Consider the following 22,624-nt stretch of genomic DNA (forward strand, 5'->3'; position numbering starts at 1 on the left):
ATGAGAGAGGTATCGAGCAGAAAAGCTGCAGTAGAAGGCCCAGTTGTGCTTGGGAATTTGGGATATTGAGATTGATGGAGGAAGATGCACTCTCTCGCACAGAAGCTGGATATATAAGTCTCTGGCATTGGATTCAGACCAACAGGAGAAAAATGCTGTTATTGTCCGCCACAACGGCTTCTTGCAGCAACAAAGAAGGAGTCTGGGCATGAGTAGAGGAAGCAATAAACAAAGCAGGTGGAGTTAATTCTTGGGTTTCTGGTAGAATCGGATAACCCAGAGAATAATTGGCCACTGTAGCTATGTCTTAGTGATGTCGTTCAAATGGGTATCTAGACTTTCAATTATGAATCTGCTCTCTCTTCGATGAAGTCAACCGCATTGTTTTAAGGATATATTTCTCTGCATAGACATTTGATAGAATGCGTCTCCCATTCTCAATCAATTCTGGATTTTGGTTTTGTCTCATGCTATTGACATGGAATCGCTCCAATCCTTCTTGAATTGCATTGAAAAGAGGCGATATGCGGCCAAACTGGACAGTGTTCTTTGTGATTGCTGCAGAATAATTTCAAGACAAAGATGGACGTGCGGCTCATCTTAAGGAAGCTCAGGGCTTTTTAGCAGTCGTGTTACAGTCCACTAATGGCTGCAGACTCAATGAAGGATGATGGTGCATGTGGTGCAAGGAAGACAGCATGGACCTGTCATGCCAGCTCGTCCCCAACGGTCAATGTGACAGGTCAGATTCTTAGGTTAGGTAGGAATCCCTTCAAAATTCTACTACAGGAAAAAATAATTCATTGCACATGCTAACAGAAGCATCCCAGGCAAATGGCTTCACTGAGTATGGTTTAGTTTCCATTCGGTAGCATCTAATCTACCTGGCTGTCAGAACACTCGAGTTCTAGTCCTCATGAAGCTGTAGACCACGACAGCGACCGTACATGGTTCCTGCAGCTTCAGCTCCGCCATTTTGTATCTGTCTCGAGCTAATCATGCATTCTGAATTGCTTTTTATTATAGCATCTTCGATCGTGGTATCAGCATGCGTGCGCGTCGTAACGCGCGTGATGGCGATTGTACTCTTTTCGAACCGGGTATAAGTACTTGAGCTGGCAATTTCTTCCATCGTTCCTTCGAGCCTCCAATTCCTCCATTGGGTTATCGCTTAATTCTCCAATCGACTGCCCTGTCTCTTAAGCAGGCTCAATTTGAGGCTTTATTGAGAGTCTTTATCGGCAACATTAAACAATGCCTGCAACTCGGCGTGCTCCCATAAAATGGGACGACTGGAAGGACAAGGTGATGCTGCTGGCAGTATTCGAGCAGATGAACATGACCTCTCCTGACTTCAAACGTCTCTCCAAAGTGATGTGTGGAGATTACAGTGCGGACGCTTTGAAGTATGACCATCATTCAATGGATAGCTTACAGGCGAAGAGTGCTAATAGGTGCCGGCGACCTACAGAAACCGCTTCAAGACGCTCAACAAAGAAGCTGCAGCTATCTTGCGTGATCGCCAGCGCCATGCCGAATCACCAGAAACGACAGGCGAGATACTTCCCATGATGTCCGGGGCCGTGAACGGTTCAGACGATAACGATGTACTCGTTGTCCGAGAAGTTGCACTACGAAGCGAGCTTACGCCCCCTCCAAGCGAGCCATCCCCGAGCATGCAATCAAGACGCCGTCCTCCACAGACACAGAGAGTCATACCGGAAGCTATCACGCCAAATTCTCAGCCGTCCAGCATAGGTCGCCACACCCAGAGCAACAGCGTACAATATCAGCACCACTCGAGTTTGAACTACAAGTCAAGTGTGCCGCGGCATCCTGCTGGCCGTCCCCAGTGCTCTCACGAAGCAACCTCCTCAGCTCGCCCGTACAGTCATCCTCATAATTCTCCTCACATAGGATCATGCGGACGTGGTTTTCCTCCCAGACAGCAGGATCAGAGGTGGGATCAGAGCCACAAGGCTAAGAAGACTGGTGGAAGACCTTTCAAGCCGCGAAATCAAAATAACCGTCAGCGCAATATTCCCCAGATGACCCGAGTCGAAATCAACCATGGACCTGTACATACCAGGTTTTAAAAGTGAATCATTTGTGTCTTGATGCATGTATAGAATGTTAGCGATGTATTTGATTGAGAACAATTATACGCTGTTTCTGTAACTTAGGGACATCTAGCGGTCATTAGTTTTTTTTGACTTACCTCGAATTCAAGATAGAGCCCATTATGAGCATTACAGTCAGCTTCTATTCATGTTCATTTGACGGGAATCAGCCCCTTCTTCTGTCTATATTCAGGCATCTCCAAACCTGCTTTTAGAGAGCCCGAACGGGCAAACTTATCAGGCTTTCGTAGACCGTACTGTTGCAGCACATACGCATAGAGTGATAACATTGAAGGATAGTCTAGATTACGAGTATAAGGCATTATTTCTCAGATAGCTTTCAAGAATCACAGGAGTGAATATATCTCTGTGATGTTAGGGCTAGACGGAGGAAATATCTTCCGGCGTAAGGTATATAATATATTAGCACGCTAGACAATTGCTCAAGTTCATTTCTTCTCACTACTTCTAATTCTATTGTTCTGATGCAATGCCACAGCTCAAGAATCTTCACAGAGAGGTCGAAAAGATAGAATCTTGAAACTGTAAGTGGCATATCGCGGATCTTCCCTTGATGAAGTCCTTCCCCGATGACGAAAGTTGACACCACTTGCTAGGTTCATGAAATGCTAGTGCTGATTTGAGAAAAAAACATGGATCAGTAAAGCAGTGAGGACATCTTCTTAGTAGAAGCCCTATGATGCAATACCTACTGAGCAGGGAGGGAGGAAAAAGGGAAACGTAGTGGTTGAGGGGACCTGACCGCAGAGTAGGTCTTAATGAAGCTCAGCATGGCCATGGTGAGTGGTCAACCTAGGCCAAAAGATATTCTTAGTGCCACTGGTGCATCTGCGCATAGGAAGAGGCCTGGTTAAGTGCCATACTGTGCAGGCCACGATGGAAAATTTTCACACCTTTGTCTCAGCGCTGGTTATTTAAATGAGCTGGGCGTCTTCTTCTGCTTCTCTCTCTTTTAAATACTCAACCATTATTCCCAACAGCTCTTTGATCATTGGAAACAATTCATTCAGTCGATTGGATACCACCAACCATCACTACTAACCATGGTATCTGCTAAGAGAAAAAGCCTAGAAGGCGGACATGACAGCGCCAGTCATCAGCAGAAGAAGGCCCCAGGAAGGAAGCGCGGTGCAAAGAAGCAAAAGACTCTGTCGTCTGCCCCCGCAGAAATTACTTCAGCTGCTACAGATAGCTCTGTTATGCAGGAATCTGTGGCGTCCAGTGATCAAGCGTCGCAGACCCCAGAAACCACCACTAAGCAGCCTTCCAGGTTTTGGACCGACGAACTCAGGATCTCCTTGCTTGTCGCCGTTCTGAAGGAGGTCAATCACACAATTTCGGAGGACGCCTGGCGCCAGATTGCTGAAAACCTCAAACCAAAAAAGTCCAACATCACTTGGAATGGCGCTCGGTAAGTCTTGATTTCTATGTGTGAACCCATCACCTTGCAACTCATTCTTCCTTCCGAGAGTTCGTCTCCGCTCCTGTGGAGGCATTCTACACTCTCTGCGACCGTCCTTCGTGACTCGGAATTGCTGACAGATTCGAAGAATCGAGGTCGGCCGTCTGAAAAGAGAACATTTCCCCAGTACTGCGCCCGCACCGAGCGGCCCACACGATCAGCCCGCTGAAACCCCGGAGGACGAGCATTAAGAGCCTGAGGCAGTCGCTCCGTAAGTATGTCTCGACCTGATGGCGCAACCAAGTCTCCTCTGACATGAACTGGTCAGGCAAACTCTCTCCTCAAACACGTCGAGGATAGCTCATGGGCATCTTATCCCCTCCATTTTCCTCGCTCAGAATGTTTGACCGGCAGTAAAAAAAGACCATACTGGCAATGTCGGGTTGGAAAGTAGTCATGGAGAAGACAGATTTCGTGCACAACTCCTAGTTCTTGGTTTTGTATCTTAAAGCCCGTAGCTATTCGTTGAATCCACTTATCTGCTTGTGTTTCTATGTATCACCATGGGTATGAGATTGCATCAAAAACGTATCTGGAAAGTTGAAATCGCAGATAGAGAGTACGTGGAAACTCGAGTGTACCATTTTTCATCGCAGCAGCTGCCATGTTGTCGTTGCTGATGCTGATGATGTCGCCTGTGGGGCCTGACTAATATGCGAATCGACAACCCCTCCTCAAACTCACGATTATCCGCGCACGTCGGTCACTGCAGTATCCTTTCTGCAAATTGAAAGTCTCGAAATCGTGTTGTTAACCCATCAAAGTCTGGGAACATGTCGTTGGTTGCAGTAGGTGCATGCTATGTCGACACAATCTTGACGTTGGTTGGAAACTCGTCCCCGCACCTCTTGTTGGCAAACCAACACCCAGCTTACCATCAATGCAGAACTGCTCACTACCCCGGAGAAGATGAGAAGTTGCGAGCTTCCAGTATCTCTCGTCGCCGCGGAGGAAACTGTCCGAATACCTTGGAGGTGCTACAGCAATTGATAGCACACAGCAAGTCAACCTCAAAGGTCTCACTGAACCTTATCGCAGTTCTGCCCGCGAAGGCATCTGTTGCATCGCAGCAGATCCTGGCAGACTTTGAACCCGGAGTTGAACTCAAGCATTGCATCTATCGTGAAGAATTCAATGAGCCAGCATCGAGTTACATCATTAAAAGTCAAGCTTCCGGAAGCAGGACGATTGTCAACTACAATGAGCTCCCAGAAATGACTGTCGAGGAATTTACAGCAATTGCGGATAAGATCGGCTCCAATGCTACTTGGTTTCATTTCGAGGTCAGCGACTTTCGTTCTCTGGAGAGCATTGAGAATACTCATGCTCAATTTGTAGGGCCGGATACCAGAGGTAACACTGGCATGTATCCGTTATCTACGTCAATGCTTCCCTTCAATTAAGATCAGCGTCGAAGCAGAGAAACCTGGGCGGCCGGGTCTTCAGGAGCTTGCGAATGAGGCAGACGTGGTTTTCTACTCGAAGAGCTGGGCTCAGGTATGAGTGCTCCCTACAACCATCATATAGCCTCTGAGGTAAAATCTGCTAAACCATGTCCAGGGGCAAGACTACGCGTCGGCCGAGGAATGCCTTCGAAAGCAGTGGCCCATGACGCGCAATGCGTAAGAAAGCCCTTAGACCCTATCCACGGGTTCAGCAGTTGACTGATATACTCCGCCAGGTCTTTCCTATGTTGCACATGGGGACAAGACGGAGCTGTTGCTCTAGACACTCAAGCTGGTGAACTGTTGCACAGTCCTGCGTACACAGCACCAGACGTTGAGGTCATTGAGTAAGTCGATTTCCTGAAGGTATTTGATAGAGATACTGATCGATGCAAGTACTATCGGCGCTGGTGATACATTCATAGCCGGAATGTTGTATACTTGGCTCTGCCAGGAGAATTGGAATCTCGCGGAGAGAATACGCCTCGCGAACCGGGTTGCTGGCATGAAAGTGGGACAGGAAGGCTTTTCGGGTCTGGACAAGGCGCTGGTGTCGTTTTCTTGAGCACAAAACGTTCAGAGAACGGGCAATATCTATCTTTACGAGCGTGTGTGTCTTGTCTCATCAACATAACCGTGCTTGAACCTCGAGGCCGTGCTGTAATACACGAAAATCAAACTTGGCGATGGGTAGCAAGAATCGTCCTAACGGGCGTCAGCAAAACAGAAACATTGATGATCGAGCATGAAATTTAGCAAGTATTATTTACTCCGTAAGTCTACTCTGTATCAGCATGCCAAGAGATTTAATCTGTGGTCGACTCACGTGACCTTTTACTCCAAAGGCGGTGAACTCTAAAAAAATATTCTGCCCGCATCTTTTGGGTATTCTCGTGGAGCTTTTCTCTGCGACGATCAAGAATCCAAAAGCTCACCCGAAATATTCTATTCCAACCATAATGGCTGCCGTCTACAAGACAGTGTCTAAGAAGAAGTCTCGGCAACTCGCCGAAGATCAGGAAGATGTAGATATGGAGATGGAAGATCTCGCCGGAGCCGACGACACAAGCGACAGCGACGAAGACGAAGATGAGCACACTGTGGAAGCGGCCCAGAAGCAACTTGCCTCTGGATTCATGCCGAAGACTCGTGTCCTTATGTTGACTTCAAGAGGTGTGACATATCGGTATGTTCAGGATTTGTTAGCGGCTTCGGACTTGATCTTCTGAGACACTGACGAGCGGTTTCTAGCCATCGACACCTGCTGTCCGATCTCTGCTCCTTGCTCCCTCACACGCACAAAGAAAGCAAATTAGATACGAAAAAGAAGACGGCCGGTTACAATCTACTCCTGAACTCCCTCGCAGACCTCCACTCATGCAATGTCATTTTCTTCCTCGAAGCACGCAAGCGCGGTCAAGATCTGTATCTATGGCTGTCTCGTCCTCCCAACGGACCTACGATCAAGTTTCATCTCACCAACCTGCACACAATGGGTGAATTGAACACTGGATTTAGCGGTAACTGTTTGAAGGGTGGCCGTGGCATTGTCGTTTTCGATCGGTCGTTTGACGAACAGGGTCCGGTTATGAGCAGCCCTGGAAACGAGTACCGCGGATTGATCAGAGAAATGCTGCGTGGAGTTTTCTGCGTGCCCAAGCGTGGAGTCAAGGGCATGAAGCCTTTCATTGACCGAATCATCGGTGTCTTCGGTGTGGACGGCAAGATTTGGATTCGCGTCTACGAGATTAGAGAGTCCGAAGGTGGAGGCAAAAAGGACGACGAAAACGGCAAGCCCACGCCCAAGGGCAAGAATGTTCAACCAGAGATCTCCCTCGTTGAGGTCGGACCTCGCTTCGTCCTTACGCCAATCGTCATTCTTGAAGGCAGTTTCGGCGGCCCTGTCATCTACGAGAACAAGGAGTATGTGAGCCCGAACCAAGTCCGCAGCGAGATTCGGTTGAGCAAGGCGGCGCGTTACGCGAAGCGTCGGGATGTTCAAACCAACTTGATTTCGAAACGCTCTACGTTGGGCTTGGCAGAAGGCGAGAGAAAGCCAGATGCTCTCGACACTAAGAAGCTCTTTTCTTAAAAGCTTTTGAGGTCATCGTGATTCCGATTTTGGTCCACTTGTTGTTTCTGTCTCTTTTCTTCCATGAACATTAGACTTGATATCCTGAGGGGATGTACATGTGATGCGAGGGGTACATTTTTTCGGTCCATTCTAAGGCGTCTAGGAGTGAAAGATAATTTAAAAGTTTTATATGCTCTTCATTCTTAGATTTGTGGCTATATTCCTAAGTGCCGGGTACTTATGAAACATTGCATGCTACATAGACTTGTTCTTGTTACCCGATACAGGGATGAACTCATTTATTCATCGAAAGAAGATATCTGTATGGAAACAAGAATCATCTGAGGCAATCATAGTTATCCCAAATATTTGACAACATTTCGACTGCAAGAATGAGGGGGATTGTTGGTAAAGCAAGGGGGCGCAGATGAGATAAGCGGGGTGTATAACTATAAATTGTTTTGACTGCCTGTACCCCCGACTCCAACTTTCCGTCTACCATCATGGCGGCGCATTTGCCATCCGGCCGTTGGCGGCTGCAGGATACTCTTTTTGCTTCATCTACAATGTTCCTCAGTATGCTTGCTCTAAATCAGACCACTTTCGCTTCTGTCAGCCCCAACGGCGGGGTTTGCACCTAAATCCATACCCTTGTTGCGACGGCGGCGGCGTTGACTCATTGATATCGAGACGCTGTCAAGGTTGGCGCTTCTCCCGGTCTCCAAGCATACCGGCGCCTTTTAGATTGTTTATCAAGGTTTCTGGTAGGTACCACTGAAAATTACAAGCTGCTGTTCCATTTGCTGTACTGACATATTACTTGGTAACAGAATATATCTTCCTCATGTCGATCGACCGTCTGGCAACGGAGCTTTTGCTCCATATTTTTTGCTCTTGTGAGAGCGTTTCTGATGTTCTCAATCTTGCATCGAGCTGCCGAAGGCTCCGCCGTGTCTTTAACCAATCCAACAAGCTGCAAATTCTTATTGATATCGCGGAAGTCGAGTTTGGACCTCTGGACGAGGTCGTCCAGCTCGTAACACACAACGCAAGCCAACCAGCGCACATCATCCGCCGAGTTCCTATGTCCGAATCGCTTCTCCGACAGGTAGTGCAGGCTGGACTCGTCGCGCGGAAATGGGAGGCGATCTATCCGGTCAAGAAATGGAAGGCTGATTTCGAGAATCGGCGCTCCCTGACTGACGATGAACGGTTTCGTTTGCGCCGTGCCATTTATCGCTTGTGGCTATATCATCGCGCTTTCCATACTTCCAACTTTGACCGTTTCTCGCGTAAACTTCATCACGTCGTTTCTGAGCGTGCGCAGCTTGTGCACAACTGGTCCACCGTCGAACTGGCCGAGGTTGAGGACATTCGGTTGATCATCACTGACATCGTGCAAACCCACATCTGTCCCAGCAACGGAACTATCCAGCGGAAGTTCCGCAAGCGGTATCCCGAGAGCAATCACCAGCTATCATTCAATATTCATCTGAACTATCCGACAACGAATGCCCCCGTAGGGATACCCGAATGGTCTGAGAAGGCTGACCACACAGTCAATCAGTATTTCTATTCCGCTCACCCTACAAATATCACTGAATCACCCGCGAAGTATAGATCGAGATTCCGCAATGACTTCTTTCACGACCCCGGCTTCGAAGGTTGGGGAGATGAAATTCCACATTATTACGTAGTCCAGGATATGATGAAGCTTGATCCCGGGCAGGTCCTCTGGTTGCGCGAACATGCGCCCCTGAAAGAGCAAGTTGAAGCCTTCATCCGATCCTTGGGCGATTGGTTTCGTGATAATGGAGAGACCTTCGGAGATACTCTTGAGTGGGTGATGAATGAGCGCGGTGACGACATTGAGGAGTTCCGGGCTGCGATAGCAGATCGGGAACTGGGAATCGTGTGGTCTTAGTTTTATTTCAGACTATGCTATGTGTACCATTCTAGAGGTTGCAGTGTTGAAGCAGTTAAGCTATATCAGGCGCACTATTTGAAGTGTTAATGTACGAGACGATAATGTACGTCCGTCAACGCCCAGTAAACGCCATTCAGGCGAATCCCTGGAGGCACGTGAGACCTTCCTATTTGGTCAAAGCTGACTCCCCAGACTCCCCGTATCTTAAAGCGGCACAACTTCACAAGAACAGATTAATTCGTAATTCCGTATGTTTGCCTAACTTGACAGTTGACACTGAGGTTATCCGTACCCGAAGATGAACACCAGAGTCTGGACCTTCCCAGCCTCTGACCGACTCACTCGCGTTACTACCCCTGAGAAGCGGAACGAACCCGCCAACCTCGCTCTAGACTAGATAGACAAAGCCAGAAAGATCATGCAACTTGGCTCTAAAGAAGCGGCTAACTGGCGAGACTCGGTGCGACGAATGAGCAATGCGTGGGCGGGGGGTCGCTACGGACTAAAATCCTGTCTTAGTCAAGGGCTTAAGGTAGGTAGTATCGGGATCCGGGTTGTAGCTTGTTGAAGTTCAACTCGCTGTTTTGTCGCAGAGGATAAGGAGCTCGAGCGGTGGCTATGGACTGCTATGGCACGATAAGGGAAATAGAGTACTTGAGGAAATAATGTATTCAGGTTATGCAAGGTGAGGACAAAAGCCGTCATTATTGTAAAATCTCAGTGTTGTGCATAGCCATAGCGTACTGGCGTCGCGTGGGTCGCTCCACTGTTTAGGAAAGTGGAGCCTCAGGAGTCAGGCCCACTAAATGTCGATGCTAATTTACAGTTTACACTACTCCGTACGGGCTGAGGCTCGCAAGTCGTAATTGCGATTCATAATGCCCTGGTAATTATTGAATTCAGGTTAGAAGAATGATGAGAATTGCGAAAGTAATGTTGGAATGACCATGTTGAACCCATATCGCCTGACCAAAGTCTGATTGCATACCGACGCCTGTGAACAGAACAACCTTGAAGGATGATCATTGTCATACCAAGGACAAGCGAACAAGAAGTGATGAGAAACCTAACGAAACAGATTCGTGAAAGACAAGGGCACAAAGGCAAGCGCCCAGAAGAAAGAAGAGTCAATTTCGTAGTTAGGCGAATAAGGACAGGAAAGGGAATAGAAGAAGTCAACAACATAATGTCCTGGGAGTAATGATCGCCTACAGTGCCCATGTCCCTGAATTGCCGTTCCCAACGTTCCTCTTGTGTATCATATCCGTGGAGGCTAAGTAACAGACAAAAAGAAAGATCAAGACCATTCAATTATCACATTGCAGAGTAAAAAGTCGTTTCGACAGGCGTGGCTTCCCTTACAGCAGCAAAATCCGGCGATTTCTAACAGCAGCCTTGCTTCGACTCAGTATCCGGAGCCTTGCTGACTTCAATCGTACGGCCACTGCTGAGGGGGGCTTGACCGGAGTCACCATTATCCAAAGCCTTGCTGGAGACAATGCGGTAGATTTCTAGTTACAGGTTAGTTCAGTGAGACAAGCAACCATGCATAAGGCGAGTGAACCTGTGAGGATGTTTTGGAAAGCAAGCTCAACATTGCTTGCGTCGAGCGCAGATGTTTCGATGAAAGAAAGGTTGTTCTCGCCTGTTCCGTTCCGAGCATATGTAAGTAAATCAATGCATCAGTGGCTGCTTGGAAAATGAACGTACTCGCGAATTGCTTAGCCTCATCTGTTGGCACAGCGCGAAGGTGTCTCAAATCACTCTTGTTCCCGACAAGCATGATGACGATGTTGGAATCGGCGTGGTCACGGAGTTCCTTCAACCAGCGGTTGACATTGTCGTAGGTCTGGTGTTTGCTGATATCGTACACAAGAAGGGCGCCGACGGCGCCACGGTAATAGGCAGATGTAATGGCACGGTAGCGTTCCTGACCGGCAGTATCCCAGATCTGTGCCTTAATTGTCTTGGAATCCACCTGGATGGAGCGGGTTGCGAACTCGACACCAATGGTAGACTTGGAGTCCAGGTTGAACTCATTGCGGGTGAATCGACTCAGAAGGTTGGACTTGCCAACACCAGAATCACCAATAAGCACCACTATTCAAAACGGTCGACGCAGATTAGTTATGGGGCCTGTTGAGGGGAGTAGGATGCCGAAAAGATGAAACTTGCGGCGACTGCGCGGGGAAAGTGGCAACATTACCCTTGAAGAGAAACTATCCCGATCCTCAGATTAGTGACATAGAAAGCTTGGCGTAGATAGGGGGTGATAGAGAGATCACTCACATCATATTCATCGTTAGCCATGGTGGGTAAGTAGTATGTGAGCTAGTACGCTCTACAAAGAGTTTCGATGAGGAGATTCGACGTGGCCGACTGGAGGTCGCAGGAACTGTAAGGGACAGTGTGAGCAAATTAAGCCCTGAGGACGCAAGACGGTCAGTTCTAGAATCGATGGATAGCCATAGAGGCAGAAGAAACTGCGGAGAAAAAGCAAACTCACAGGAAAATTTCAGAAAGCAAGGTGGAAAGAAAGATAGGAGATATCCTGATGCCTCTGGGGATGGAGCGTCCTTGTCTCCCTACTGCTTCCCGTGCCTGTTGCTGTGCCGAGTGGACGCTGCCTATTCGGGATTAGTGGCGAATCACGTGCTAGTACCCTCTGCCTGTGCCAGTCACTACTGAGCTAGTAACCATAATTTGTATCAGAGGAGGGAACGAGGTTGAAAGTCTCCCATCTGTTGAACAGAAAGAGAGGTCCTTTCAGAAGCGACCTAGAAGGAAGGATCTCTTTTGATGTGTTCGTTGACATTTTCTGTTGAATTCCCTGTCGAAGCTTTCTCCCACATTTGATTCTCTGCTCAACGGTTTCAACTAGCCAAAGGAAAATCAAATAATTTACAGGCCATGAGACTTCAGAAAGTCAAGGTAGACTCGGTCACTTCGCCTTGACATCTGATTATCCAGATTGAACTACGTCAATCCTTCACCTGATCATTCTAATATCGAGTCTTTTGTCCTTCTATTCTCTCATTGCCGTCGCTCTATCTCGCTTTTGTATGCTCAGATGAGAAGGACCGCTTCAGTTTGATGTCGACATGAGCGACGATGATGATATATCGATTACGTCAACGGCACCCAGTGAACAGCAGTCTGAATATGAAGTGGAAACCATCTTTGCTGAGCTTGAATTTGATGATGGCATCAAATATTTGGTGAAGTGGGCCAATTACCCCATTGAACGATGCACATGGGAACCCGCCGACTCCTTTTGCGCTGAACAGACTTTGATCGACTGGAATAAGAAGAAAAAGGCAATTGCAGAAGGAAAGCGTCCAGCATTTGATCTTGTCAGGTTTGAAAATCATCTAGCTGCCCTTGAGAGGGCAAAACAAGACAGAAAGCAAAGAAGAGCCGCAAAGAGGAGACGTCTAGGGCTCGACCAACCCCAGCAAAGTCCTCCTGTTGTGGAGAGTCCTCCGAGTAATAACGTGCCTGTCCCAAGGATTTCTGATGGTACTGGCTCCAATGACTTCGAAGTCGACGGATCAAAGTCTTCGTCCGTTCAAACTCCGCAAACGAATGCGAACACAGGAAGTGCACAAGCTAAAGCTCAGCCACTTCCCAAAAGACCACCTCCCCCTATCTTATTCGGAACTGCCCCGGCTCCCACCCGCCCGAAAAGGATGAACAGTTCTGAGACGCCAAGGTTGTTCAATTTGTCGACGAGATGGAAGTACGAGAAGGCGAAAGCTTATGAGCCACCTCCTGATATGAACAAGCTCCAACTCATTCGGCCATCCGACTGGCCAGCCAGGACCGGGCTCGCCGCGACAAAGATAGGACTGCACAACGTCAGCTCACTCAGCGCGGAGAATGACTCCGGTACCGCTAAGCTCGGATCTCATAACGTGAGCTCACCCACACAGGATGGGCCAAGCTCAGCGAAGCTAGGTCCTCATGATGTTAGCTCGCCAAAGCAGGGTGACTTGCATAGCCTAAAGATTGGATTGCACAACGTTAGCTCATCGAAGCAATTCAATGCAAATCCAGTGAAACTAGGCTCGCACAGTGTGAGCTCTCCTAAGTCGGTTACTTCGGAGAGGCTAGGCACGCATAATGTCAGCTCGTCAAACGGAACCGATGACAGTGCATTGGATCCAGAATCGCATGATGTCGGTTCGCCAATGGACCTTGATTCGCATGATGGGGCTCAAGGCCAAATTGGCCAAACTCGAGGAAGTCGGGCTCTGAATTTACCGAAACGCGCAGTGTATGATACATACAAGCCGACTCACAGCGTGCCAGACACGTATAGGCCAGTGTACGGTGCGGATACGTGGAGACCAGGCCGACCACTGCCAGATACCTGGAGTCCAAGCCAACCTTCCGGTGGCAGCCTAAGGCCGAATACTAGCTCCCCAATCCATCGCCATGAACTCGAAGACTATCCGATACCCAAGCTTCCGACGAGGAAACCAAAACCAGGGGCCAAGTTCGCCAGAGTCAACCTCACTCCCTATTTCTGGAATCCTGGTGAGCTCCTTGTCTATCTTTATTATGGCCCAGACAAGAAAGAAATTGGTTCAGCCAGGCTATGTGGCCTCAGTGCAGAGAGTTGGGGCAGGCTCATGACTACCAAAAGGGGCGGTCGCATCAATATCTGGTTTCAACATACGTGCAACCTGGAAGAGTATAATATCCTATGTGCGACAGTAAGTCAACTTCTCAGACTCTTCTTCCCATTCACCTCTCTGAAGACTGCCAAATTTACTTCTTCTACCTTGCGGTCTGGTATTATTTACTTCCATCCCAGCGCTTATTGCTGACCGAGATGCAGACATCCAATCAGAAGTACTCTAATGGTTGGATAGAAGGGTTCGATGATACAGAGCCGAGCATCTACAGAATTGGGGAAGAACTTCGTCGTAACCAGCTGGTGGCCATATTATATCCAGATCCAGACAGCTGGAATCAAACTGTGTTACTTGCCTATTCCCCGAAGTCGTCAGACTTTGCGTTTCTCGATGCAGATTTCAGAAGCCCTGCAGGTGTTTTCCTAAATGTCGCAGTCCGAAGCCCGTTGCGATGGTTTGACATCATCACTGATTGGCGTGAAAGGAAACAACTTCATGCGGAGTCGCACAAGCCAATACCCCTAGCACAAACAAATTCTCAAGATGTTCCAGGCAGAGCTCGACCTTCCTGTGTTGTAGCTGCTCAACCTTGTTCTGTGAAGGCTTCGACTCCAGAAGTTATGAGACCTGTCAATGAAATATCCAAACTTCGCGTTCGAATTCCGGCGGACAACAGAGCCATGACACCAAAAGCACTTGAGGCATCAGACGTGACAACACAACTAGATGCAACACTTGACTCAGGCTCAACAAAAACAACTAGTGTAACCCCAAAGTTTTCAACACAACTCTCTGGCGCACAAAATTTGCAACCGGCACCTCAAAACACACCACGAGAATCAGAGCATGTGAATTTAGCTGCACAGGATCCCGCACAAGAAACTGACGCACTATTATCAACCTCGCAGGCTCCATTGCCAAAACACGGAAGTACGCAATCAGCACCCGAGGCCTCACCCACGAGCTCTGAGGCTCGAACAGCGCCGGAGGCAGAGCCTGGATTTCCTTTCCCCCTCAAACACGACGCGGGCATGGCGCAGTCTATCACAGATGATGTTAAATCGCCGCCACAATCAACTATTGAGAATACTGTTGATCTAGATGCGCTCTTCAAAGAACAATTTAGTGTCACCTATGATCTCCTGGCGACCGTGAACGATGTTGAGAAGCCTACGAAGGCTCAAGTGTTTTACTTGATGTTTCCCACCGAGTCCGAAGTAGTGCGGCAAGAGTACGAACTCATGCACGAGTTTCTGAAGAGGCACAATGCTGTGACCTATTCCAATCGCCTTCCGGAAGATTGGGAGAGATTTGCACGTACAATACATAAGGGAGTTGTCTTGGTCAGTCAGGAAGCACCATTCACTATTAATCCAACAGCTGTGCTGACTCGATGAAGGCTCATGAAAGCTTTATGAACTACCATGCCCTACCTTTCTTCAAGGAGCTGATCCATCGAAACGTCAGCTTCTGGAGCCTTTCTTTAACCAAGCCTCTACAATACGCTGACCACCCAACGTATTTCCAACGCGTATACCCTCACGGTGGTGTCATCTTAATCACAGAAGACTTCATGCTTAGGGAACCAGATGCTACGCTCATCATCCTGGCATGGCTAAAGGATTGGCTTAAGCAGAAATTCCCGGGGAGTTGGAAGATCATGTTCCGTCCAAATATCCTGAACTGGCTCCTGAAGCAACCTGAATCGAAGGATCCATTCAGGCAGGGAATGTAAGTCCCTTATCCAACCCTATCGCTTCTTCCCTTCTAACCGGATACCTCAGATGGTTGAGCATGTATTCTCTGATCCTTCAATTAAACACTCGCGTGGTAGGCTCAGAACAGATGGCTGGAAATATTCTCAGCAGCACCAGTGATGAGCACAACGAAGATCCTGTGATCTCACCCGACGCGATCCCGCTCTATGGGTCTCGCACTGAAGACGATGATGCGAGCATACCGAAAGGCCTCACACAGGAGCAAAGGAATACCGACCACCTTGGGGAATTTTTTGCTGGTTGGGCAATAGTAAACAACCACAGGTTCAGGCGCTTCGTCATGGTCACAGCAGTGAAACCACTACCGAGATGGGAAGCCTGGCAACATATTGAGATCAGATATAGTGCAAAAGATTTTCTGAGGGTCTTCAAGGTTGACTACAAGACGTACTGGGAGAAAGTGAGGCCTAGGCTAGGGAAACCAGGTCTATCGTCGGAGGCAAAGTCCCAAAACCAGAATTCTGCCTATACGCCTCGGACACCTGGAGCGAATGGTCCTTCAGCGGATGGGTTGGATGTTTCGAGGGTCGGTGGGTTTCCTCACGGCCCTTCCAGGCTGAAATACCCTCAACCGTACCAGTGAACTGAAAATGCTTTGCTTGTGCTCTATACCTAAGAAGGACTGGTTTCACGGTCTTGTTTTCATGCCCTTTGGTTCAAGGGCCGTTTGTCGCGTTAGATACCCATGTACTAGCATCATACAAAGTTTTACATCAAAAATCAAGAGAAGAATAGTCACTGCGATCAGAAGGACAATAAGAAGAAACAAGAGTGCTATCCTTCTCCAGAGTCCAGAATTCCCCAAACGCCGTACGAATTTAACTTAGGAACTCCAATCGCTCACCGCTTGTAGTTTGCATGGTCAAATCCTTGACCAGGTAAATATGGCGTGCCAGCATTAAAATAATCAAAACCCTCTCAGGTGACCGCAGGGTCACACAACATATTCCGCCTAAAATCCCGCTGCACGAGTCCGGTACTCTCGAAAATTGGCGATACTAGGTTGATTCTCAGTCCCTTGACCCTTTGCTTTCTTCTCTTTCTCGCTCTTCTCCTTCCGCGTTTTCTCCTCCCACTTGCTCTCCTCGGCTGCAATCAAGGAATGAAACCGACCGCCCTGGCCTCGGGCAAGGTATATCGGTTTCTCCTTACGATCTGCTACGGCCTCTGTAATGAGCACAAACTTGACGCTTGACCCGGGTGTCTCGAACATAGCATCGCTTAGAATATTTTCCATCTCCGTGCGGAGGGCACGTGCCCCGGTTCCCATTGTGAAGGCATTGGCGGCGACCTTGTGCAGGGCCGGGGTTGTGAAGCGAAGCTCGATGCCGGAGAGGGAGAAGAGGGTCGTGTATTGCGCCAGCAATGAGTTCCGGGGTTCTGTTAGAATTCGGACAAGTAAGGGTTGAGACAGTGCTGAAAGTGCAGCGGTGACCGGGATCCGGCCTACTAATTCTGGAATGAAGCCGTAGTTTTGCAAATCTGTAGGGTTGAGGAGGTCCAGGGCGTTGAAATAGGTTGGTTCACCATCTGGTGATGCGGGTGAAGCCGCTGTGAAGAATGGCAGGTGTTTCTTGTACAAGGCTTCTTCTTCGGATCCTGGTAGGATGGGAACAGGATGGTTGGCTGTAGTGCCGAGCGGATCTCCGGGTCGCCGAGTTGGACTCGACGGTGAGCGAACAGGTTGGCCGAATCCCATCGACCCATGTGATATCCGGTCCATGATGACCTTATGCAGCCCCACGAATGCGCCCGAGAATATAAATAGAATGTTATCAGTGCGCACGTTGTATGTTTCCCCTTTCTGGGGGGCGTTGCCTGTAGGAGATTGCGAGAATGGAGGGTTTCCTAACGGGCTGTTTGATGGATATGAGTTGGGGGTACCGCTTGTTCGGGGAGCATTCCTCTCCTGCTTCGCTTGAACTTGGACTGTTGAGCCCTCGATTATTTTCAGCAGTGCCTGCTGCACTCCTTCGCCACTGACATCTTTCCCATGGCTGACTTTTGCAGCCGCTATCTTGTCCACTTCATCCAGCACGATAATCCCTCGCTCGGCTTGCTCCACGTCGTAGTTCGCAGCCGCCAGAAGTCTGTGAACACATACCTCGGCATCCTCCCCAATATATCCTGCCTGCGTCAACGGCGTACAATCAGATATGCTGAATGGCACCGAGAGCACTCTCGCAAGTGTTTTGGCCATCAGTGTCTTGCCCACCCCGGACGGTCCTAGTAAGAGAATGTTGGATTTCTCCAATTGAAGTGGAGATGAATCGCTAAGAAGTGCTTCATCGGGATTGGACGTCGTTGACTTGGGGCTGGGAGGTGAATGAACGGTGCGTTGCTGGCCTGGAAACTCGTCTTTTTATTGTTTAGCTTGGTTTGAGAAGGATATAAGGGATGTATGGCATACCCTCTGCAGGATGATGCTCCAATGCTTCTCTACGGGCTCGCCTTGCTAGCAACTCCATGTTCTCCTCCTCCCTTCGTTGAAGCTCTTGTACTCGTTGGTAATGGTTGAACACAGCGACACTTAGTATTTTCTTTGCCCGATCTTGTCCAACGACAAACTGATCCAGATATTGTTTCAATGTCTTGGGTGTGATGCGAGGGGCTCCGAACGCCGGCGTAGACCCCAAAGGGCCAGCCGTTGGTAACCCAGCTTCATAGATGCCAGACCAAGGTTGGTTTGTAAAATCTGATCTATTGAACTGGGAAGATGTGGGGAAAGATTGAGCAGAGGATGAAAGACCGCGATTTGCTTGACAAGTCTGGCAGATAGCTACATGCCGATAACGGAGAAGGGAATCGCGATGTGCTCTTGAGGCACATTTAAGGCCATGAGCGCGAACAGGTAGCCGCAGCATCACCAGGCGCCAAGTTATCTAGGAAGATCTCAGGAGGAATTCCAAGGTATATAAGTGTACAGAGCAAGTGAAGTTTATGAGATCTGGCGAAGCACTGAGGAGGATGACGCTCATGACGGCAGATAAGACGATGGGGAATTGATAGCTTTCCCCGCAGCACGTGAGCGATGCATCGGCTGACGGTATCCGACGGGCCTGATCATTCTACCCAAGAAGAGAGAATCATGGAAACTGGAGATGGTAGCACATATGAGTCCAGGACGGAAAAGGAAAGATTCCTACACATGATCCAAAAAGTTGAAGTGAAGGTGAGGCGCATGTTTTAGACCGTGCTAAGGGGAAGCGACCCCATAGACCAGGCAAACCATGTTATGCATTTTCAGGATTATTCTGACACTATTTCTTGCCGTCATTAATCATTCTGTAAAACATATCTTGTTTGAGGTTGGCTAGAAAATGCCAATGCACGAATTCAAGATTCAACCAAATACCAGGAGTTTGGCGAACCCTCAAGTCTCTGGTGGAAGGTTTTCGTGATCTGAGAGTGAGATGCCATTCCCCTAGGCGATTCCAATACGATTATGAGCTCATGTGCACTATGGAACATGAGCAGCGCCCGCTTCGATGCAGCAGCACTTCCACCAACTGGTGTGATGAAAAGGCTTCCTCGCACGGCTCGATCCCGGTCCTTATAGGGCATGGACTCAATGACTGGCACAGAATCCAGTTTCTAGTGGAAGTTGATTGAGGCTGTCATCTGTACAGAACAGGACAAATGTGATTGGGGAAACACCTTCCCATAGTTTGGTAATCGAAGTGCGCTCATGGTTTCGCCTTGAAAGCGGGCTGCTGCTCCATGGTCTGTGAGATAAAGTTTCGCAATGCTGACCACCGATTCGAAGTGGAGTTGGTTTCATTCTTGGGCTCTGCTTCGGGTTGCACATTCGTTTGAATGCTCGACATCTGAGCCATATTCTTCGCGAATCGATCCCGTTCCAGCTTCTCCAGCTTCTGTCTGCGCTTCATCGCACCTGGCTTATGTTGCAAAGTTTTCTGCTTGATGATGTTCACTTGATTGCTGGGATCATTCATTTCCGTTTCTGTTTCAGGCAGTGCATCGGCAAGTGACTCGAGATTGGCAACGAGCTTCCTTGATGCGCGACGCCGCCTAGGGGCCTTTTTGGAGCTCTTTTCAATTTTCGATACAAAGCTGGCATGTTTGATCAAACGCTTATCTCTTTTTGTTGTTCGAAAGTCGTCTTCGAGATAGGCCGACTTGGTGGATGGAACGGCACCTTTTCCACCGGAGGTGGTGGTGACTGTCTTTTTGATCGGGCGAATCGGAGCCTTGAGATAGCATATCAGTTAGATTGAGACATAAACTGGGGTAACAAGAGCCTTACCATGTTGAAAGCAAGAGAATTGTGTATCCAAGAGTATCAAACAAGCTATGAGAAGTTACCTATCTTGATCGATGATCGATCATGGCAGCAGTATTCTTTTCTCCATGCTAATCCTGTTAGGGGCTAGTGTTGATAACCCCCATGTTCTCGATAAGCCCCTCATTCACCGCCCACATGATTACCTCAAACAGTGCGTGATTTTCCCCCTTTGAGTGCAACGTCAAGTGACCCCCGGTCTAGTCTAGTCCTACTACCAAATCGTTCGCCTCCGTCGTCTTTGGTTTGCCCCCAACAATACCTAAGGTAGTACTCCGTACCTTAATCACTACTGGCTTAGCCAACCAACGAGACGTACGGCTACATAGATAAGGTAAGGTAGGTACTTTCCATGCCGACCAAAAAATTGAACACTATCAACTTACGAAATTTTTGATTTCCCTTAGCACCCTAGCCGCCGACTCGGGACAAGGAAGATCCACAATCACGGGTACCAAACCCGCATTTCCATCTCGGACTTACATCAGAGAGCCACCACAAGGTCTCTGATTGAAAGATTCGCCATTCGCCTTGCAGAACTACATGGATGCTGTCTCCAGCGCGCCTTTTATCTCGTCGGACCTGCTTTCCTGAATCTCGTGCCACTGCGATCTTGCCTCGGTCCCCGGCCTCTCAGTTCCTATCCACTCGAATCATAAGTAAAATTTTGCCGCCGTCGATCAGTTCAAGGACTTTTAAACCGCTAGTTCTCAGTTCTGTTCGGTTCATATCTGGTAGCAGTATCAGATCTACATTCAACAATACAATCGAAGCATCCAAGATGGGCTCTCTAGCACCGCACCCCCGGAAGCACAAAGTCGCAGTAGTTGGCTCAGGGAACTGGTATGCTTATGATATACTGGGTGCTGTTCGAACGCGAAATGGGAAGCTGACTCCATGTTCTTGAATAGGGGCACTGCTATCGCTAAGATTGTCGCCGAGAATACCGCCAGCAATGACGCAATCTTCGAGAAAGATGTTCAAATGTGGGTATTCGAGGAGAAGGTTGAGATACCCAAGAATTCCCGGCACTACGACCCCTCTTCGCCCTTGTGTCAGGGTCCCCAGAATTTGACAGAGATAATCAACAAGACACATGAAAATGTCAAGTACCTACCCGGAATTGCCCTTCCTGAGAACATCCACGCCAACCCGTCTGTGGTAGATACCGTGAAAGACAGCACCATCCTCATCTTCAATCTCCCTCACCAATTCATCAACAAGACCTGTGAACAAATCAAGGGCAAAATTTTGCCCTATGCCCGCGGTATTTCCTGCATCAAGGGCGTCGACGTGACTGAGGAGGGCGTCAATCTGTTTTCTGAAACTATTGGCAAGACCCTAGGAATCTACTGCGGCGCGCTCTCTGGTGCGAACATCGCCAATGAGGTTGCCAAGGAGAAGTGGTGCGAGTCGAGCATCGCTTATGACCCCCCACACCTGGATTCTAAGGCCCCTTCTCCAAATCGGTCCCCCTCTGCATCCACTGTGGATGTAGTTCACTTTGAGCACAAGGACGTCTCCGGCCAGCTTTCACAGGTTAAACTGCAGCCACTGCCGTCCGAATACCCTCCCGTTGACCACACCATCCTGAAGACCCTCTTCCATCGCCCCTATTTCCACATTAGGGTAGTGAGTGACGTTGCGGGAGTCTCCCTGGGGGGTGCTCTGAAGAACATTGTCGCTCTCGCTGCAGGATGGGTGGATGGCATGGGCTGGGGCGATAACGCCAAAGCTGCAATCATGCGTGTCGGCCTGCTTGAAATGGTCAAGTTCGGTGAAAAATTCTTTGGTGCTACTGTCGACACGAGGACTTTCACCGAGGAGAGTGCAGGGGTCGCTGATTTGATCACCAGCTGCAGCGGCGGGCGTAATTTCCGCTGCGCCAAACTCAGCGTTGAAAGGAACCAGCCCATCGAGAAAATTGAGGAGACGGAGCTCAATGGCCAGAAGCTTCAGGGTACCTTGACCGCCGTTGATGTGAACAAGTTTCTGAAGAAGCAAGGTCTTGAGGATGAATTTCCCTTGTTCACTGCTGTTTATCGTAAGAGCCCCTCTGTGTGTGTCCCGCTTTGTTTGTGCGCAATTGCTGACCCGGTGGTAGGCATTCTGGAGGGCTCCATGTCTGTTGACGCTATTCCATCTTATATTGAGCGGTAAATAGGACCTGATGGCATATTTTTCCTTTGTGGTCATTGTTGATTAACTGGATGTTTCTCTTTCTTTGTGACAGCAAACCGAATTCGACTTCGGTACCTAACGGAGTGGATGGGGTCAACGGTGGTGGCGCCAGTCAGGCCGTCATGTCCAGGTTATAAGAGCCTGCGTTTCAGGAACATGGTAAATAATGATAAGGCATTGTTTGGTCTGTTAATAATTTGTCACAGTCTTATTCAGCGCATAGAACAGATGAAACTTTGAGCGTAGAAAGCAATGAGATTCGTTCGCGTTCGATTCCACTTCCCTGACTTGGAAACTTGAAATCTCATCAGTGGCTTTATGATATTATGACACAGAATCGTATAAAGCGCTCGTTTTCCAGTAAAATTCCCAAACGAGTATCTATCTATGGGTGAGATGGATCTGTGTCGAGGGGGCCCGTGGATTGAGTTGTTTTGTTCCAGACCCTGTGGCTTGACTGTTTCCCCCCGCTGCCAGGAAATAGTTGATGCATGATGTCACACGGCCCGCGGGGCTTGGGTGACATTCAGATTTCGGGGACATCCGTGGAATCGTTGATAACCTGCACCCATCCTTTCTCCTCCAATTGACTTTCCACTTGTATCTCTTTCCACTTGTCCGTTACTATTGTCTGTTTGCGGTGACTCCTTCGGTGGCTTCTGGCGAGTCATCA

The 22,624-nt window shown here is 48.7% G+C and overlaps 10 protein-coding genes across 10 annotated transcripts; 7 read left to right on the forward strand and 3 right to left on the reverse strand.

Moving 5' to 3' along the window:
- Window positions 1-1,254: 1,254 nt before the first annotated feature.
- Window positions 1,255-2,096, forward strand: CDV56_108260 (uncharacterized protein; the record flags this gene model as incomplete). The annotated part of the gene is made up of 2 exons (XM_026761879.1): window positions 1,255-1,406; window positions 1,472-2,096. The coding sequence occupies 2 exons, from the start codon at window positions 1,255-1,257 to the stop codon at window positions 2,094-2,096; spliced, it is 777 nt and encodes a 258-aa protein (XP_026617937.1).
- Window positions 2,097-3,184: 1,088 nt separating this feature from the next.
- On the forward strand, window positions 3,185-3,794 carry CDV56_108313 (uncharacterized protein; the record flags this gene model as incomplete). Its single annotated transcript, XM_026761932.1, has 2 exons — window positions 3,185-3,552; window positions 3,692-3,794. The coding sequence occupies 2 exons, from the start codon at window positions 3,185-3,187 to the stop codon at window positions 3,792-3,794; spliced, it is 471 nt and encodes a 156-aa protein (XP_026617938.1).
- Window positions 3,795-4,376: 582 nt separating this feature from the next.
- CDV56_108342 (uncharacterized protein) lies at window positions 4,377-5,613 on the forward strand (the record flags this gene model as incomplete). The annotated part of the gene is made up of 5 exons (XM_026761961.1): window positions 4,377-4,937; window positions 5,008-5,100; window positions 5,164-5,225; window positions 5,285-5,395; window positions 5,445-5,613. The coding sequence occupies 5 exons, from the start codon at window positions 4,377-4,379 to the stop codon at window positions 5,611-5,613; spliced, it is 996 nt and encodes a 331-aa protein (XP_026617939.1).
- Window positions 5,614-6,007: 394 nt separating this feature from the next.
- On the forward strand, window positions 6,008-7,140 carry CDV56_108380 (ribosome biogenesis protein BRX1; the record flags this gene model as incomplete). Its single annotated transcript, XM_026761999.1, has 2 exons — window positions 6,008-6,234; window positions 6,300-7,140. 2 exons carry the CDS (start codon window positions 6,008-6,010, stop codon window positions 7,138-7,140), a joined length of 1,068 nt encoding a protein of 355 aa, XP_026617940.1.
- An 826-nt stretch (window positions 7,141-7,966) lies between these two features.
- On the forward strand, window positions 7,967-9,046 carry CDV56_108432 (uncharacterized protein; the record flags this gene model as incomplete). Its single annotated transcript, XM_026762051.1, has 1 exon — window positions 7,967-9,046. The coding sequence occupies one exon, from the start codon at window positions 7,967-7,969 to the stop codon at window positions 9,044-9,046; it is 1,080 nt and encodes a 359-aa protein (XP_026617941.1).
- A 1,386-nt stretch (window positions 9,047-10,432) lies between these two features.
- On the reverse strand, window positions 10,433-11,359 carry RAB11A (Rab family GTPase; the record flags this gene model as incomplete). The annotated part of the gene is made up of 5 exons (XM_026762111.1): window positions 10,433-10,560; window positions 10,614-10,694; window positions 10,760-11,149; window positions 11,256-11,268; window positions 11,339-11,359. The coding sequence occupies 5 exons, from the start codon at window positions 11,357-11,359 to the stop codon at window positions 10,433-10,435; spliced, it is 633 nt and encodes a 210-aa protein (XP_026617942.1).
- A 791-nt stretch (window positions 11,360-12,150) lies between these two features.
- CDV56_108545 (putative Chromo domain protein Chp1p) lies at window positions 12,151-16,050 on the forward strand (the record flags this gene model as incomplete). Its single annotated transcript, XM_026762164.1, has 4 exons — window positions 12,151-13,767; window positions 13,893-15,032; window positions 15,089-15,420; window positions 15,474-16,050. The coding sequence occupies 4 exons, from the start codon at window positions 12,151-12,153 to the stop codon at window positions 16,048-16,050; spliced, it is 3,666 nt and encodes a 1,221-aa protein (XP_026617943.1).
- Window positions 16,051-16,419: 369 nt separating this feature from the next.
- Window positions 16,420-18,331, reverse strand: CDV56_108643 (putative ATP-dependent Clp protease; the record flags this gene model as incomplete). The annotated part of the gene is made up of 2 exons (XM_026762262.1): window positions 16,420-17,825; window positions 17,878-18,331. 2 exons carry the CDS (start codon window positions 18,329-18,331, stop codon window positions 16,420-16,422), a joined length of 1,860 nt encoding a protein of 619 aa, XP_026617944.1.
- Window positions 18,332-19,153: 822 nt separating this feature from the next.
- CDV56_108700 (FAM207/SLX9 family protein) lies at window positions 19,154-19,737 on the reverse strand (the record flags this gene model as incomplete). Its single annotated transcript, XM_026762319.1, has 2 exons — window positions 19,154-19,678; window positions 19,735-19,737. The coding sequence occupies 2 exons, from the start codon at window positions 19,735-19,737 to the stop codon at window positions 19,154-19,156; spliced, it is 528 nt and encodes a 175-aa protein (XP_026617945.1).
- Window positions 19,738-20,551: 814 nt separating this feature from the next.
- CDV56_108736 (glycerol-3-phosphate dehydrogenase family protein) lies at window positions 20,552-21,930 on the forward strand (the record flags this gene model as incomplete). The annotated part of the gene is made up of 3 exons (XM_026762355.1): window positions 20,552-20,613; window positions 20,682-21,814; window positions 21,875-21,930. The coding sequence occupies 3 exons, from the start codon at window positions 20,552-20,554 to the stop codon at window positions 21,928-21,930; spliced, it is 1,251 nt and encodes a 416-aa protein (XP_026617946.1).
- Between the last annotated feature and the right edge of the window lie 694 nt (window positions 21,931-22,624).

The sequence above is a fragment of the Aspergillus thermomutatus genome (genome assembly GCF_002237265.1).
Source record: "Aspergillus thermomutatus strain HMR AF 39 chromosome Unknown NODE_15, whole genome shotgun sequence".
In the NCBI taxonomy this organism is placed as follows: domain Eukaryota; kingdom Fungi; phylum Ascomycota; class Eurotiomycetes; order Eurotiales; family Aspergillaceae; genus Aspergillus; species Aspergillus thermomutatus.